The sequence below is a fragment of the Brachyistius frenatus genome, unplaced genomic scaffold, assembly GCF_029030835.1.
Source record: "Brachyistius frenatus isolate BFR_SWC_R1_liver_20210118 unplaced genomic scaffold, ASM2903083v1 Contig_193, whole genome shotgun sequence".
Classification (NCBI taxonomy): Eukaryota; Metazoa; Chordata; class Actinopteri; family Embiotocidae; genus Brachyistius; species Brachyistius frenatus.
Window position 1 is genome coordinate 126,119 of NW_027210792.1, and position 17,151 is coordinate 143,269.

Genomic DNA, 17,151 nt, shown 5'->3' on the forward strand with positions numbered 1-17,151 from the left:
ATTATTTTTAATATTTATTTAATATAATATAATTTTATTTTATAATTATTTTTGTAATAAATAATCATTTAGAGGCGTTCGGTGGATTTAGAGTTATTATTAACACCTGTGCTTTTCTACTTTATCAAATTCAAAATGTCTGCTTTAAAAAATAATAATAATAAAAGGGCCTGTTAGGCTGATGGCGGCCTAAATAGACTCACTTATGCGGTTTAGGCACACAATGGGAAAATTAAAAGACAAAGTGTGATTGAAATGGATTATGTGACTTTGATAACAACGGGTCAGTGGACACGTGAGAAAGCGCACTCCGTCCAGTAGGTGGCGGTGTTCTTATTAAACGGTTAGACGATGGTGCGTTCAATGGAAATAAATATTTATACTTTTATCAGGATACATTAATGAAACGGAAGATTAACAGCGCATATAAAAGGATCTCCTTTTTTTACACTGTTTTAGTCAGTATATTACACATAATAACCTACAAAGTACCATGGGCCATGTTATTGACTAAATGCAGCCTACCTACGTCATTTCTGTGTCTGAAGTCTGGCTGCGTGAAATGATTCGAAGTGTCCGAGTGTACTTGAACGCAGCATCAGAAGTCCCTCACACCAGCAGATGGCAGTAAGCGTAAAGTTTGTTAGCAGCACATGTCGGAGGTAAACTCTTTGTTTGTTTTTTGGTTTCACGTTGACTGTCAACAGCTGCTGGGTTATTTTGACATGCTTTTAATTAGTATTACTAACGTGTGTGCTATTTATCTCATTTAACGGATGTGGAAACAGACTTTTTTTTTTTTTTTTTTGAAAAAACACTCACGAAAGCAACTGCCAGTTTGAAAGCAGCTGAATTACTTTCCTTTTTTTAATTTTTTTTTTTTTTATATATATATATATTTTTTTTGGACCATAGTTTCGGCGCAGGTCGAAGACTGAAGAGAAAACAGGACTTGTCGCAGACCGCCATGATTAAGTGTTTGCCCGGTGAGGTTCAGGGGAAACTTCGCTCCGGTGTCGCCGTCCCGTCGCTCCAACAGTGCGTCGAGGAGCTCCTGCTCAACAGCGTCGATGCCGGTTCGAGCTGCGTGGGAGTCCGGATGGACACGGAGGCTTTAAAAGTCCAGGTCATCGACAACGGTGCCGGGATGAGCGCAGAGGATCTGGGGCGCGCCGGGAACCGGTACCACACCAGCAAATGCAGCTCCGTCGGAGACCTGGACCACCTGCGGTGGTTCGGTTTCAGAGGAGAAGCCCTGGCCAGTGTCGTTTCTTTATCCGCGCTGGTTGAAATCTCATCACGGACCAGATCGTCGGTGAAAACGCACGTTAAGATATTCAAGGACGGGAAAAGTTTGGATGTCTTCGAGGCCGAGGCCTCTCGACCCTCCGCGGGCACAACCGTCATTGTTTGTAACTTCTTCCGCAACCTGCCGGTCCGGAGGAAGAGAGTCGACGCCGTCCTGGAGGGCGAGAGGATCAGACACAGGCTGGAGGCGATTTCCCTCATGCACCCCTTCGTGTCCTTCACCCTGAAGAATGACTGCACGGGAGCCATGATGGTGCAGCTTTCAAAAGCCAGGGACACCTACCACAGGTTCGTCCAGATCCACGGCCGAGGACGAGCAGAGAAGCTGGGAGAAATCAGCCACACTCACGGGCAGTTTGAGGTGACTGGGTACCTCGGCAGAGAGGGCCACTACAACAACAGCTTGCAGTTCCTGTATGTAAACGACAGACTGCTGTTGAAAACGCGGATCCACAAGCTGCTAAACTTTCTTCTGCGCAGAGTGAGCAGTTCAAACCAGAGACAGGACAGTCCAGACGGTCCGTCTGTCCTCAGGAGTCCAAAGCACAAACGAACCCAGGAGCTGTATGGCGTCTACGTCATCAATATCAGGTGCTCCTACTCTCAGTATGACATTTGTCTTGAGCCTGCCAAAACCCTGATTGAGTTCAGAGACTGGGATGGCGTTTTGCTCTGTGTTGAAGAAGCAGTGAAAACTTTCCTGAGCAGGGAGAACTTGGTGGCTGTGATTTCTCAAGATGATTTGGACTGTGCATCGCCAAAAATGTTTGCCACCGACAGAACGGAGCAGGAGGGGAACAGCGGTCTCTGTACTACTTTTGCGCTGGATTGCGGCGTAGGAATTAAACTGGCGTCTGAATCTGTCCATCGTAAGTGCTCAGATGACGGTGTTGGCCAGGAGCGCAAAACGGAGGAGAGAGAAGAACAAAACAGTGCTGCAGACGACTTGGAAAAGATACACAGTGAAAAATGTGTAATTCAAGAATGTAGAGATGAGCCAAATTGTGATTCGGTTGCATCTTGTACTAACATTAATGAAGAAGCCGGGGCGGGCTCTAATATTGTACCTATGTCCAATAGACTAGAGGATGTATTTTCAAAAGAGAGACCGATAGGATTTAATACTTCCACCTCAAAGTCACCACACGGCCTCAATCAACAAGCTCACGCTGATTTAAACTGTGCTGAGACTTTAGTAAGTAACGGAAAGATCTCTCTGTCTGATCCGTACATCCACGACAGTCTGCAGACTCGGGACGTGTCCCGAACCCACGGGCCTGTATTTCAAAGACAAAATGTGGCAGCAAAGTGTGAAGAAAAATCCTTTGCATCAAAACGTAAAATCTCTCTGGATGCGGGACGAGGCAGATCTTCTCCGAGACAACAAAGAGACCCGGCTGATATCATCCCCTCCAAGATCCCCAGAATCATTTCTTGTCAAAAATTGTCGATATTTAAGGAGTCGGGATCTCTCGACAAGTTTAGAAGAATGTACGTTAAATCCGACGAACTGAAATTGCCGCATCTCGAGGCTCATTTGCAGAACAAAGTTGGTCTTCCTCGGACGGACAGCTTTGTTTTTAATCCTAAGAATATATCGGTTCGTCAGGAAGATCAGCGAGAGGTTGATGTTACAGAGACGCGAGAGCAAGAGGAGACGGAGAGCAGCTGCCGAAGCCCACCGACCCACTCGGGCGTCACCGCATTAAAACCAGTCTCAGCTCAGAGTCGAGGGAAACGATCTTTGGCAGCTAAACTCTGTCATCTGAAAGAACACGGGACCGAAGATTCAGAAGTATCGCTACACGTGTCGAGGGCTACCACGCAGGACCAGACGTGTTCAGGTGGTGGACGGGATCCGGTCCGAGACGGCGACGTGGGTGAGAAACCCCGCGACCTTCCGGCGGCCGAGAAGGAAGACGACGCGCCGTCGGGCGACTGGCTTCATCACTTCGACACGTCTGTTGGGAAGACGGTCTACGTCAACAGAGTGACCGGGCTCAGCAGATACGAGGACCCGGCTGCAGAGGAAACGCATGCACGCTGCACATCGGATGTCACCAACATGGCAGTTAGTGTCATCTCTGAAATGGGTGAGTTAGTGCACATTATTGCATTCGTGGTAATAGATTCAGTGGCTCTACCTCTCTGGACATGTGGTAGTCTCACGTGGAGAAGGTGTGAGCCCCCCGGTCTTTACTTTCCTGTCCCTGTTCCTCCAACCGCAGGGCTGGAGTACAAGTGTTACCCCTTTCAGGTGGATCTAGTGTTGCCTTTCCTGCCTAAATCCAGACCAGAAAGAGTGATTAGCTCAGGGCTTGATTATAAAGGTACCTCGCAGACTGGAAGGACGTAACACACAATGTACAAAATGTAAATAGCTCATTTGGCGTGTTTGTGCTCATGGATGACCTCGTCTGTTTTTCCAGATGACGGCGCCGAGAGATCCAACTCACTTTCCTCATTGTACTCAAAATGGAATAATCCCGTGTTCGTCCGCCCTCCTATGGTAAAGGAAAACTTTTTTTTTAATGTTTCATACATTTCCAGTGATTTCTGCTTGTCTTATCTGTTCTAAAAAAACACGACTGTGCCGACAGGTCGGCGTGGATATTTCCGGCGGACAAGCCGACGGACTGGCAGTAAAGATCCACAACATCCTGTTTCCATACCGCTTCTCTAAAGCCATGATTCACTCAATGAAGGTCAAATTCATCCTTTGGTATTTATCACCTTCTTTAGTGTTTTTGACAGATTTTTATGAAACGATGTAATAAAACCGCTACGCAATTAACTTACAGGTCATTCACCAAGTGGATAAAAAGTTTCTTGCTTGCCTCATCAATACAAGAGATGACGAGCCGGTGGCTGAAGGTATGGGGAGATAATAATCAGAAAAATTAAAAAAAGCTTTTGTGTGTTGTTTTCCTGACACTTTGTATTTTTCACGTTTGTAAATTTTTTTTTAATTTTTTTTAATTCAAATCCCAGGAAACCTTCTGGTGCTGGTGGATCAACACGCTGCACATGAGAGAGTTCGACTGGAAAATTTAGTTGCAGGTAAAATGTTGTATTATTATGATTGTAAATGTGTTAATCATTGATACTACAGGAGTGACCGTATACTGTTGTAGACTCGTACGAGGAGGACCACGATGCCGTCGGGGAGAAACGTCTGTGTTCATCAACCATTTTGCCGCCTCTTGAGATCAGCGTGACCGAAGAGGAGCGACGGCTGCTTCGGTGTGTTGTGTTGTTATCGTGTGTTGTGTTGTTATCGTGTGTTGTGTTGTTATCGTGTGTTGTGTTGTTATCGTGTGTTGTGTTGTTATCGTGTGTTGTGTTTTCAAGGGTAGAAATATGCCTGAATATCCTTGATTTTCACAAATAATTTGGGGTTTCATCTCCACAACATCTCATGCCTGCTTCAAGTCTTTAAATATGATTTATTTTTTAATATAATATCAATACCATGAAAGATTAAAAAAAAAAAGGAAAAAAAGAAGGATAGTTCTTTCTTTTGTTTACTCGCCTTTCATAGCTTGATTAGTCCTCTGTTGATCTGTTACTTTGGAAAATAGCAAGCATTAAATAATCATGATCAAAACATAAAGTGAACATGAACAACTGGTGAAATAAATTGACAATCAACTGTAGTTACTTCAGGTAAAAAAGAAAATCTGTAAACTTCATTGCATTTGTAGTAAGAACTTTTTTGGTTTAGGTCCCTGAAAGGTGCTTTAATTTTACTCTTACAAAGACAAACAAACGTTGTACTTTTACATTAACATTTTTACGGAGCAAGTGAAGTGTTGTTGTGCGCTCGTCTCCCGACAGGTCTTGTCAGCCACATTTGAGGAGTTTGGGTCTGGAAGTTACTTTCTCACAGGCAGCAGATCCACAAGTGTTTGTGGGGAAGGTACCGTTGTGCTTTATGGAAAAGGAGAGCAATGAACTGCGGCGTGGGAGGCCCTCGGTTATCAAACCTATTGTTGAGGTAAGACTTGCAGGTAATCTCCTTGTTTATTTTTTTTTTTTATATCACTGAGTAGCTGAGGAAGGATTTACAGCTCAGCTCACTGCTTTGCTTTATCTCACATCAGGAGTATCTTCGAGAGCAGATCGAGGTACGCCGTCTTCCTACTTCTCGACAATTTTGAGCTGCAGAAAGCATGTTATTGTTCGATTACAGGGTAGCATCCATCATTTCTCTTTTTTCCTCTTGTTTGTTTCAGCTGCTCTGCTCAACGGGTCGAGTGAGAGGAACTCTGCCTCTCACCGTTCTCAAAGTGCTCGCCTCGCTCGCATGTCACGGTAAAGATGACTTACTGCTCGCTGTCCTTCAGTTTATTTCCTCTTGTCACGTTGAGCCTAAAATCTTCACGCTGGCTGTTTTTACACGTGTGCATTTTAAAGGTGCCATCAAATTCAACGACACCCTGAGCCGAGATGAATGCCACAGCTTGGTAGCATCCTTGTCCTCCTGTCAACTGCCCTTCCAGTGTGCCCATGGCCGTCCATCCATTGTTCCCCTTGTAGACGTCCTTCATTTGGACAAAGAGCAGAAGGTACCAGAACGTAGTAGCACATCTGAACGTCGGTGCGAAGGTAAGATTCACGGCAATGAACCTCGGCCTTCTGACGGTGACGCAGCATTTCTTGTCCCTGCAGGAGCTCCAGAAACCCAACCTCCAAAAGCTGAGAAGAATGTATAAAGCATGGCAACTATATGGAAATGGATAAGTGGGTGTGTATTTTATTTTTAAAATGTAGTTTATTGCCAACAAAATGAATTCTAACTCCTGAGTGAAAGAAATTCTAATTAAATTGTTCAGAAATTCAAGCTTTCTTCTCAAGTGCTCAAACCTTTTCTTTTATACTGAAGCAACTGTGAATTCACAGGATGTTTTGGGGATAAATAACATGTTGTGTCAGATATGAATAACAAACAGTTTTGTAAGAACCCAAAAACAGGAAATACTCAAATAAGTTGAGGAAATCATACGAAAAACAGTAAAAGGCCCAATGCAGTGAATATGTGAGTGTTCCCAAACTCGATGTCCACTATGATCAAACTTTATGACTTCCTCTGTGATTTTCTGAAGTATAATCTGAAGATAGAAAACAACAGTTAAAAAGGGTTCAAATTGCATAGATGAGAAAACTGATTCAAACCCGAGTCTAAACTCACAGCAGGTGGTTTCCATCTGTTTCCAAAGGCAAAACATCTGATATGACATCACACTTCGGGATGCGGCCAAATAAAGAAAAAACAGCCTCCGGAGAGCAGCTCCACTGCAGTTTTCTGCGCTAGTGGTGATTTACAAATACACGTATTGCTCCATCCAGTTACTGTTTGTGTGGCGTCTTCAGGTAGTTGAAGTCATGTACAGTGGTGCTACCGATAGGTCAGTTTCTCCATTTATTCAGTCTGACACAGAAGTTGCCAGACTCATATTTGTCAAACATATTTAGGTTATGTGGCCCTTTGCATAGTCGGAAGTCCCGGGTGATGTTTGACAGCTCAGCGTTGAGAGTCCGTCACCTCCTCGTAGTTCTTCACGCTGCGCATCATGTTCAGTTTTGGTCTGGAAACCTACTCGGTACTGAAAGGTAAGCAGTAATTGCTTATTATGCAATTTGCTCATGAAGGTCTTATTTATTCAGAATTATATATTATTTTAAAACCTCACTCACCCATTGAAGAGCTTGCTGGAGTACCAACTGGTTGTAAATTTCAGTTTTGACTGAAAACTTCCCTTTGTGGTGTTTTTCTTTGATGTACAAGCTGAAAGAATGAGCAGAGGGCTTCTTGAGTCACAAGCTGATGAACCAGCGACATGTGACCAGGCAGATAATATGATTTTGATCCTGAAGGCTGCAAAACAATAAAAGGACATGGTGTTCCTAAAGTACAAATTTGCCTTTATGTGAGTGTCCAATCAGTGTTGATGTTGAATGTAGTCATCTGAAGCAATTCATTCCTCAATAAATCCACTGGGTCTCTGGGAAGCAGCTGCAAAAGCTGTTGATCTTCTGGCACCGGTGTTGTCATTTGACATGTGCAGTGATGTCGTTATTTTTAACAGAAGAACGACAGGCTGAAATAGCAGCGAAAATACAATCTGAAATTATAAGTGCAGAGGTTTTTTAGAGACGAGGAAAGATTTTTCAGTGTTTTGGCTGACTCGGATATTCAGCTGTATTTATTTGAGGCAGATTGTGGTCGGCAGGGACCATCCCGAAACAAACTGGTGGTGCCCTTTGTTAAAATCGTCCTCCGATGCCAAAAGAAACCGAATCATTCTGCTGAAGTGAATTCCAGTGTTTTTGTGGGATGCTGTCACGAACCAAGAATGCCGTGTGTGCATACAAGTTTTCTCCTGACGTGGCCAGAGGTGTGCTGGACACCTTCTTCAGGATACCGAAAGACAAAAACCACAGTCAGCAGGCCGAGCATTGAGTGAGTATGTTTGTCACATGATGTTTTCGCCAACAATAAAGGGGGGCTTATGAGGGTTTCACCACCAAGAAGTACGAGCGTCCCGATGAATAACTACTTTCTTTCCTGGCTACTGGTTGTTGTTGTTTTTTTGTCGAGTCGGTGCAACCGAAGGATGCATCAAAAGATTGTGCAGTGCGTCCTGGTACGTGCAGGCATAAACTCAGCTTTCCTGGTCCCCACAGTTCACACTGAGGAATGAATTGCTTCAGTTCAATGCATCTACCATCAACACCGAGTGGACATACGTTAGGAAAGTGGTGAATTTTCCCTTTAAACTTCAGGTTTTAGTATTTTCCATGTGTCTGTAAAATGGCTCTACATGGTAGTGGGCCTTGCAGAAGGTGTTGTTATTGCCACAATCTTTTTGAGATGGTTATCCCTCATATATCAGTTAAATAAATAAAAAGGGAGATATTTGGTCATAAATAATTGCTTCCTATATATCGAAGTTGTATTTGCATATTTTCCTGCAGATGTCCTCTTGCAGACAGAAGGGCAGGCGTCGCGAGGAAGACGCCGTGTGTCGACATGCAGCTGTTTCGTAGTTGTGACGAGTGAAAGATGCTGCTGCCCCCCCCCCACCACCACCACCTCCGCCCCTCCTTCCGTCAATGCCCCTCCTCCTCCCCCACAGTTCCGGGTCATGCCACGTGACTTGTCCGCCCCCACATGTTCAACCTCTCCTCTTCCCCACCATCCCTCCCCAAGTAAACAATTCCGCGTCATTTCATTATGTCTGCTGACAGTCCCTGATTCCCATCTTTGGAGAAGGCAAGAGATGTCTGTCAGACCGTTCAGAAAAACACAACGTTTCATCATCATAGAAGGAGGAAATTAATTTCGAGGAAAGCTTAATACAGTCGCTCACTTTAAAAACGGTCGTGCAAAACGACCTTGGAATGAAATATATTTAATTAAAATGGGTATATTGAACAAAACGCACTCGGGTCGGTTTTACCTCTTTTGAGTGCGCTTTAATTGTCCTTGATTTAATGAACGCACGCGAACATTAAGTTTTCACCGCCCAGGAAACGGTGACATGGGCTACGTGTATTTATAAATAGACTCACGTTTTCTCATCCCATATTGCATTAATAAGAGACCGATATTTGTGAATGGGAGTGGAGGCTGCTGTTTGACGTCTGTGCGATCAGCCTTTCGTGATGCATTTAAGAAAAACCGTTCAAATACTTCTCGATGAGGACATTTATACAGGATAAATGTCCAAATAATGCTTCTTTTTCTTTCATTTTTTTTACACCAAATACAGGCCCGTGTGGCTAGTCTGACCCCCCTCCCCCCTCCGCTGATGGTACAGTCTTGGTTCATTCATAAAATTCTAGCAGAGCATAAAAGGAGGGGCTTGCATCCTGGTCGTCCAGTTACCAGGTATATACCTGGAGACGAGACCCGAGCCGCTCTGCCCAGCGGAAGGCCAGAGTCATATCTGTCATTGATCAGGACCTGTGTGTGGTTTTTTTTTTTTCCTTCTTCGTGATGTATCACAACAACCAGACGGATGATATGGATTCAGTCCCCTGCCGGACGGAGTCTCCTGTCGGGACGCCTTGCCAGAAGACGCCAGAAGAGGCGAGCTCTCCAGCTTCCTCCTCAGAGAGCAATGCAAAGGTATGAATGGCTTTGTTTATCATTTATTCAACGCGCACCCCGGGGAGGAGGGGGAGAGGGGGGGGGGGTGGTGTGGGGGTGGGGAGGTGGGCACCCCGTGCTCAAGCAGATTTAACATCCCTGTTTATGTGAGCCACAGACGGAATGCTCCAATGCTTTTTTTTTTTTTTAATTTTTTTTAATCTCCGTGTTGGGTGTGTGTGTGTGTGTGTGTGTGTGGGGGGGGGCTGATTGATAAGGTTTTAATTAACTGTGCGCGCTTAATTCTCAAACATAATTTCTGACACATTAGATGTAAAACTGGAGCAGAAATCAGTGCAAGTGGAAACGTGACAGAATTGCACTGTCGGCTGGGTTGTTATGATCCCGACGTCCTGGGACCAAATGTGAGAGTGTCGATGCAGCGGTTCATTGAGAAAAATAAATCCATTCAGGAGACTCCACAGCATCTCTGCGTCAGTGTTGACGTCAGAAACAATGATAAAGTCAAATATTGATCCGGAGAAGGCTATTTCTGGTGTGGTATATTTCAAGACAATACAACGCATGCAGGGTGTCCTCTATTTTTGAACATACGATTTGTGCGGTTTTATTGATTATTGTTATCACTTTAAATTTTCATTATTATAAATAAAAAAAAAATTAAAAAAAATAAAAATTCATTGTAGTCCTCATTGTTGGTTATTCCTATTTTTTTTTCAGGATGTCTGCCAAGACATGAGTGCACAAGACACTCCGTTTGTTCCAACAGTTACAGCAATTTCCTCTACCCCAGATTTCCAGTGGATGGTCCAGCCTACGATTATCACATCTGTCTCCCCGTCTCTGGGTAGCAAGCAAGCCAATGAACCGCAAAGCTCTCACAAGGCAACACCCAAAGCAGGCGGGAATAAAGGAAAAAATGCTGTCAGGAAGGGGAAAGCGGAGCAGGTAGGTTAACCTTGATGAAGTCTACCTGCTGTCGGACAGAATGACAATCAGCTGGGAAAATTGACATAGGCCCATCTGAATTACTTGTGATCAACAATGCTGTTGTGCATGCTGCTCTGGTGCCGTGTGTGCCTTCCTTAGGCAGTCGATTTATATTCAGGTCACAGCAAGTCTGCAACAATGTTCTATTTTTAGACGCATTGCAGCGAAACATGCTTTTGCCATTCTTCAGAGGGTGAACTGGGAGCGGATGTAGTGGATTAGGAGATGAAATGGCTGGATTCTTCAAGGTGGTAACCGAATTATTTCTTTTATATCCCAGCTGTCTCCAGAGGAGGAGGAGAAAAAGAGGGTAAGAAGGGAGAGGAATAAAATGGCTGCAGCAAAGTGTCGCAACAGACGGAGGGAACTCACAGACACACTGCAAACTGTAAGTAAACCGCGATCCATTTGCTCAGCTGTCATTTGCACCTACTGTTGTGTGTTTTCCATGCGGATGATGTTGGATGTTCTATCTGAAGGAGACAGACAAGCTGGAGGAGGAAAAAGCAGCCCTGGAGACGGAAATAGCCAACCTCCTCAAAGAGAAAGAGCGGCTCGAATTCATCCTCGCCACACACAAACCAGTGTGCCAGATTTCAGAAGAGCTTGAGTCTATTTTCCAGGAGCCCGCGGGGTCCCCAGAGCTCCCACCCAGTCCAGACGAGGACAGACTTCCAGAGGATGGCACCCAGGAAGCTCCTTCACTCCAGGACATGGACATCCCCAGCGACCCGTCCACAGCCATCTCCGGGAACTCCAACATCTTGCTCTGTGCCAGCGCTGAAATCAACATCTGCGATCTCGAGCCCTCTCTGGACATTAAGGAGGGGCTACTGGACAATATGTTACCCAGCTTGGAGGAGAAAACCCCCATGGAGACGGCTCGATCGGTGCCAGACATCGATCTGAGCAGCTCCCTCGGGGTCTCGGACTGGGAGACCCTGTACAAGTCGGTCTCCAGCGACCTGGAGCCCCTCAGCACCCCCGTGGTCACCTCCACCCCCACCTGCAGCAGCTACCTGTCCGTGTTCACGTTTGCATGTCCCGAGCTGGACTCTCTCACAGAGGGACTGGACAGCCATAAAGGTGGAGGAAGCAAGGCTGAATCTGTTGACATCCTCAACTCTCCAACTCTCCTGGCCTTATAAGACACAGAGGGGAAGTGATCCGTCTGATCTCTCTGGTTTCTCTCTTTGCAGGTTTCCTGACTTTGAAATGACATAAACGAAACAACATATTCCACAGTATGCTGTGAACACTTCAAGGAACACATTCATGAAATGTCTTGTGCGTGACCAAGCAAAACATATAAACTGTCTCCAGATACATAGCCAACAGAGTGATGTAGCTAAAAGCATGGCTTTTAATTTAACAGGAGGGACTGAGGTAAGTTTTGATTTTAAAAACGCATGCTGAGAAATTCCAAATAATTTTCAGAGCTCATATATATCTGATCTGTTACTAGATCTGAAGGTGTAATGTGAAACTCAATGTAAACAGTATGGTTTTGTGTTTTGGTGTCAAATAGTGTATTGATTGCTGTAAATGTTGTATTTACATATTCATCTATGGTAAGTACCTGCATACCTCAATGTCATCAACTGTGGTTTGACCTCATTGTTAAAATGTTGAAAAGTTTTCCATGAAAACATCCAGTGCTATATATCTTATCAAGATGTAACTCATGATTTATTTTTGTACCTTTCAGATTTTGACTTATTTGTTAAATTGAAAAAGAAGTCAAATGGGCATCGATTGCTTATCTATGCTGCTGCATAATAATAAATCTACGTTCACAGTGGTTATTGGTGCTGATGTCTATAAGGAATCTGTTGGGGTTTTTTTTGAAGATGAACCGACAGGGTCTTTGTATGTTATTCTCATGGATGTAAATTATGAGGTTATAATACAGAGAAACTTTACTACTACTACTACTAATAATAATAATAACAAGGCAGAGGAGCAGTGATATTCCCTTTAAAATAACTTTTTCTTTTCTTTTTCTTCTTCTTGAGGAGGGTTCAGTGTACATCTGTGACTGCAGTCACAGATCTGAGGCGTGTTACCGTCGCTGCAGCAGTGTGCAGCCTCAGTGATTCTTTATGGGAGGAGCGGTGCGACTTCCCCACTTCTGCCCCCACTATGTACTTTTTTACATCCCTGCTTACGTTTGGCTGGCATAGGCTAATTTCCGCATTCCCAAATCCTCCCAGATTGGGATCACGTTTAAAGTCGGGCTGATGCAACGATTTCCACTTTTTAAAATCTACTCGCGACCCTCGGCTGACCAGAAGAAAGGACATTTGTGGCACCTGGGATCAAAGTCAGGTCGGTATTCACAACTTCACAAGTCGGGAGCTCAATGGTGTCTTTACTGAGTAGCTTATTGGCGCGCCACGCATAGGTCATAACGAGCCCAGTCTGGCAGCGGGTCGGATGTTTTCGCTTCCACAGTGCTTTCAATGCATTTTCTGAATGTTGTCGTTCAATGTAAATCTGACATCTTACTGAGCATGCTGCACAAAGATCTTTTTCTTTTGTCTGCATGCTCCTCTTTACATGAATCACGGCGTGCACAATTCAGAACAAAATGTTCTGCCTTTGGCCGCTTTTAACACACACATTTGTGCTGCGCAGTGATTTATAACGTGTTTGATCTGAAGCGGAATCCGTTCAGGCCAAAAAGCTGTAACGTTTTTTTTTTTTTTTCCCTCAACACCGCAGCTCTCTGATGGAAAGACAAAGTTACGTAAGATTAATGCCGCACTGACAAAAAATAAAAACTTCCGCTTTCAAATTGACCAGTTCAGTGGGCGATGCACGCTCCACCACAATGAGGCCAAAACATGACTGGACACTAGGAAGCAGCTCTAAATGCATAATTCATAAAATAATGCAGGAATTTCTCCATACAACAAGTCCAAAGCCCATATTAGAGTTAACGTTATTAGAGAAAGTTTGAATCATGCCTGCACTGATGACCATATATCCAAATGGGAGTCACTGAGCCACATTGGATGTTTGGGAGTCATTTTTCCTGGAAAGCTAATGTGTAGCTTTGTCTTTTGCTGGAGTTCATATTTATGGGAAACTTTCTTTAGTTACAGATTACCTTTTTACCAGTGCGCAAGTTGTTTATGGCCGTCTTGTGTAAGCACTGTGGCCTCCAGAGTTTCACTTTGAGCTGCAGTTTGGGGAAGTGCCAAACTGAAAGTTATTCCCACACAAGATTTCCCTTGTAAACTCACCTCTGCAGGAACTAATGAAGCATAATTGTCTAAACTCTCCCCTTACCGTAAAGTTAGCTCACATAATAACAAGCCAGTTGTCTGTAGTGATATTTCTATCCGATATGCCCTGTTTATTCCTGCAGCGTGGGATAAAGATCTCTGAGTAATTGACCTTAGATAGTAGTTTTGTGGCTGTGTCATATGGCTTGGAAATCTGCAGAGCTGTTGTAGTAATTTCCTGTGTCTTTAGCCGGCAGCGTTCACACACCCCTCTCGTTGCCTCTGTGTGTATTTAAATCTTGTGTCCAGATATTTGCTCGTACAAAACAGCGACAATCTATTTACAGCACACGTAAGTCAAATGTGCTAAATTTTGGCCCACACATTCCACTCCCCTGACATTAACTTTCGTGAGGAATAAAACCACAGTTAACGGGTATTTCTTGGCAGTAACTACCTTCAACTCTCCTTGGACTAAAGCATCATTTGTTTGATTCTCCTTTGTGCACTGTTGTTCTTCTTTCTTTTGCTCGCTTGGGATTAAAATAAGGGAAATACCTGCCAAGGCCTCTGTAAATGGTCGTATATTAATTTCAGAAAAAGTAGTAAAGCAGTAAAATAACCCAATGAGCAGCAGCCTCAGCATCCTGCTCCTATAACAGACTAGCAATTTATCACAGAGTCTGCTGGACAGGAACAGTGCATCTCAGGCAAAAGCTTCCTTGAAGCCCTTTAACATACTGCAGGTCAAATAAAGCACTCACATACTGCATCTATTTGTCTCCACTTCGTTAATGTAAAATGTCTGTTTTTCACCCTCAAGCCATAAAGTACGCCCCAAGATTTACTGTAACAGACAGGGCAGACCAACTTTTATGTGTTTTTCATTGATCTGGTTTGGTTGCCGTCTGAGTATGTCTCCCATTTTCTCCCTCTGCCTCGTAGCTGTGGTCCCGACCGAGTCTGACACGATGCCAGGACAAATCCCAGATCCCTCGGTGACAGCAGGCTCCCTTCCCAGCCTGGGCCCGCTGGCTGGGATCTCAGCCACCACGCTGACTGACAAGCTCAAATTTGGCGACCTCCAGGAGTTTGGGACAATGCTGTCACCTCTGCACTTCCTGGACACTCTGGGGAAGAGGCCCATAGTCATCAAAACAGAGGTACTGGACACACTGAGCAAATGGCAACCGACAAGACCCATTAAAGTGATAGGAATTATACATTATAAGTTTTACATCAGATTACACTCTCTTTCTATGAGGTCACATCTGTACAAGTGGACTTTAGAATATTTATGTTTTTATTTAATGTAACTTTTATTACACAATATTTCACATTCAGCTCACAAATTCTGTCTTAACTATTTTTAAAATGTCCCCTGCAGTGTATATTTTAAGCAGATTTGCTTGAATTGAAAACATCTTTGCGGTTATGTCTAAAACAAGAGGACCATCTAGTGGTCACAGTGGGGCGTGTTACTGTTGTTAAATCTTTTCACTGTGACTGTCCAGGGAAAATATGAGAGGAATTATACAACCGGATGGTTCTTGAGGTGTGGTTTTAATACATTAACTTTCACAAAGACAAAAATAACTACATATAAAATGACTGAAGCAATTACTTTTTTTTTTATACGCACTTCTCTACAACACTAACATTATGTATGAGGTGTGTCATCTTCAATAGCAAAAGGCAAAAAGCCCAGCAAATACTAATACTAATATTAAATACTAATCTTTCATAATTTCAACATGACACTGTACTTAATGTTGGAGTGCCTGACAATGTGCAGGAGATTAATTGCACCTTAAGATATGTCAAAGCTTTTCCCCTGTGCCGACATTTAGAGAGATGAAGAGGAAGAGAGGAGGAAACGAAGGCGAGAGAAAAACAAAGTGGCTGCAGCTCGATGTCGAAACAAAAAAAAGGAGAGGACAGATTATCTACAAAAGGTGACACATACCTTCTCCATTATGTCACATTTTCTCATATTTATCTCACCTGTTGTAACTGTCAGAACAAACTTCCCTCCATTTCTCAGTTCTTATTTCTTTCTCTCCTCCCGTCCTTTAATAGGAATCAGAAAGACTGGAGACGTTAAACTCTGACCTTAAAGCCCAGATTGAGGAGCTGAAGGTGGAACGACAGCAGCTGATCCTCATGCTGAACCGCCATCGCCCCACGTGTATTGTCAGGACGGACAGTGTCAAAACCCCGGAGAGCGAAGTGAACCCCCTGCTGCAGCAGCTGGAGGCCCAGTGAAGGAGCGACGGGGTTTTCTACAGTTTACAGCTGAGAAGAAGCAGCCAACTAGCAGCACTTAGGTTTGGGCCTCGGTCGTGGAGGAAAAGCAGTCGATCCCTCTTTAACTCAAGACGCAGAGCGCTGCACCACAAAATGTGGGTCCAGTCTGCTCAGACACTGTGTTCACCATTTTCTTTTTCTTGCTTTACCATTTATTTGTCATTTTTTTGGCCACAAGAGCTCCTGCCACAATCAGCATGGCGTTAACAAAAATACATAACAGAGTTGAGGCATTGCTTTAATCTATTTACTTAAAATGGAGTCCGGATGCAGAAACATTTTCCACTACAAAGAACATAATTGATTCATGAAAACTCAATAATTTTAGTCATTTCTCCTTTGATTTACATTTGCTTATTTACAGTTTTGTTTAAGGTGGTGCTAAAACTGAGCTGCATGTGATTAAACCAGGTAGATCGATGTCTGTATGTGGTCAAGTAGAAGCAGACGTCTTGTTGTGAGGACGGGTTGTAACACGCCTGTGTCCGTGTGCCCAAAATAACAGAAATCTGGGGGAAACAGGAAGACTTAATAGAAACATTTATAAGTGCTTGAATGCGTCGACTATCACACCCCGATGATGTAGAAAACTAAATGCCCAGTTTTCTCCAGACACAAAAGCCTTTTTCTCACATAAATAACCTTCATGATATTCTGGTCATGTTGGTGCTTTCAAACATTTGGTGGCAGAACAGTTGAACCTTTTTGTTTTCTCATTATTCTGGCGCAGGCGTCATGTATGCACATATATATATGGAGTGTTTACATTGTACTTTATTTTCTGTTACCACATTGTTACTACCAATTGTGTTTTTGTACTTTTGTATAAGATGTTATATAAGCATATAAGCTATAAAAAAAAAAATCACATTTTGTATTTCCTTAAGAAATAAATGTTTAGTTTCTTTTTGTACTGGATATTTGAAATTATTTTTTTTATTTTTTTTGGAGTCTTACAAAATTTGTGCGATGAGGCATTATATTTTGTATTCAATTTTCAGAACCAAAATGTCAGGTGAACACTGCCATCCTGTGGTGAGTAGCAGCACAACCTAATTAACCACGCACACTTGCATTCATTTTAATTGGTTCTAAGCATGATACATTTTTATGTTTTAACTACATAAATGTTCAAAATACATTGCAGCATATTTACCATTTTATATTACAGCATGTGGGCCTCTGTGGTGTCTCTGTCAC

General features: G+C 43.4%; 3 protein-coding genes across 8 annotated transcripts; all 3 read left to right on the forward strand.

The window, feature by feature from the left end:
- The first annotated feature begins 904 nt into the window (after positions 1-904).
- On the forward strand, positions 905-9,406 carry mlh3 (mutL homolog 3 (E. coli)). Of its 6 annotated transcripts, none has more exons than XM_069718511.1 (13): positions 905-3,401; positions 3,537-3,638; positions 3,738-3,817; positions 3,909-4,013; positions 4,110-4,182; positions 4,300-4,368; positions 4,443-4,551; positions 5,146-5,305; positions 5,412-5,435; positions 5,544-5,622; positions 5,725-5,876; positions 5,980-6,055; positions 9,329-9,406. In XM_069718511.1, the coding sequence occupies exons 1-12, from the start codon at positions 968-970 to the stop codon at positions 6,049-6,051; spliced, it is 3,459 nt and encodes a 1,152-aa protein (XP_069574612.1). In that variant the 5' UTR covers positions 905-967; the 3' UTR covers positions 6,052-6,055; positions 9,329-9,406. The 6 variants fall into 6 exon arrangements, with proteins under 6 accessions (XP_069574612.1, XP_069574613.1, XP_069574614.1 ...); XM_069718512.1 differs by having other exon boundaries at positions 5,980-6,051; positions 9,329-9,401; XM_069718513.1 differs by lacking the exons at positions 3,537-3,638; positions 9,329-9,406 and having other exon boundaries at positions 5,980-6,698.
- fosaa (v-fos FBJ murine osteosarcoma viral oncogene homolog Aa) lies at positions 9,211-12,215 on the forward strand. Its single transcript, XM_069718518.1, has 4 exons — positions 9,211-9,442; positions 10,145-10,372; positions 10,695-10,802; positions 10,894-12,215. The coding sequence occupies exons 1-4, from the start codon at positions 9,311-9,313 to the stop codon at positions 11,560-11,562; spliced, it is 1,137 nt and encodes a 378-aa protein (XP_069574619.1). The 5' UTR covers positions 9,211-9,310; the 3' UTR covers positions 11,563-12,215.
- A 65-nt stretch (positions 12,216-12,280) lies between these two features.
- LOC138632733 (jun dimerization protein 2-like) lies at positions 12,281-16,804 on the forward strand. Its single transcript, XM_069718519.1, has 4 exons — positions 12,281-12,742; positions 14,590-14,807; positions 15,495-15,599; positions 15,724-16,804. Exons 1-4 carry the CDS (start codon positions 12,655-12,657, stop codon positions 15,907-15,909), a joined length of 597 nt encoding a protein of 198 aa, XP_069574620.1. The 5' UTR covers positions 12,281-12,654; the 3' UTR covers positions 15,910-16,804.
- Positions 16,805-17,151: the final 347 nt, after the last annotated feature.

What these genes read in the sequence shown, in the direction of transcription:
- mlh3 (XM_069718511.1), top strand. Translation starts at nt 968, where the DNA reads ATGATTAAGTGTTTGCCCGGTGAGGTTCAGGGGAAACTTCGCTCCGGT. An exon ending in ACTGGAAAATTTAGTTGCAG is followed by an intron (nt 4,369 to 4,442) that starts GTAAAATGTTGT and finishes ATACTGTTGTAG; the next exon opens with ACTCGTACGAGGAGGACCAC. An exon ending in CGCCTCGCTCGCATGTCACG is followed by an intron (nt 5,623 to 5,724) that starts GTAAAGATGACT and finishes TGCATTTTAAAG; the next exon opens with GTGCCATCAAATTCAACGAC.
- LOC138632733 (XM_069718519.1), top strand. Translation starts at nt 12,655, where the DNA reads ATGCAACGATTTCCACTTTTTAAAATCTACTCGCGACCCTCGGCTGAC. An exon ending in GCACCTGGGATCAAAGTCAG is followed by an intron (nt 12,743 to 14,589) that starts GTCGGTATTCAC and finishes TCTGCCTCGTAG; the next exon opens with CTGTGGTCCCGACCGAGTCT. An exon ending in GGACAGATTATCTACAAAAG is followed by an intron (nt 15,600 to 15,723) that starts GTGACACATACC and finishes GTCCTTTAATAG; the next exon opens with GAATCAGAAAGACTGGAGAC.
- fosaa (XM_069718518.1), top strand. Translation starts at nt 9,311, where the DNA reads ATGTATCACAACAACCAGACGGATGATATGGATTCAGTCCCCTGCCGG. An exon ending in CCTCAGAGAGCAATGCAAAG is followed by an intron (nt 9,443 to 10,144) that starts GTATGAATGGCT and finishes TTTTTTTTTCAG; the next exon opens with GATGTCTGCCAAGACATGAG. An exon ending in GGAAGGGGAAAGCGGAGCAG is followed by an intron (nt 10,373 to 10,694) that starts GTAGGTTAACCT and finishes TTTATATCCCAG; the next exon opens with CTGTCTCCAGAGGAGGAGGA.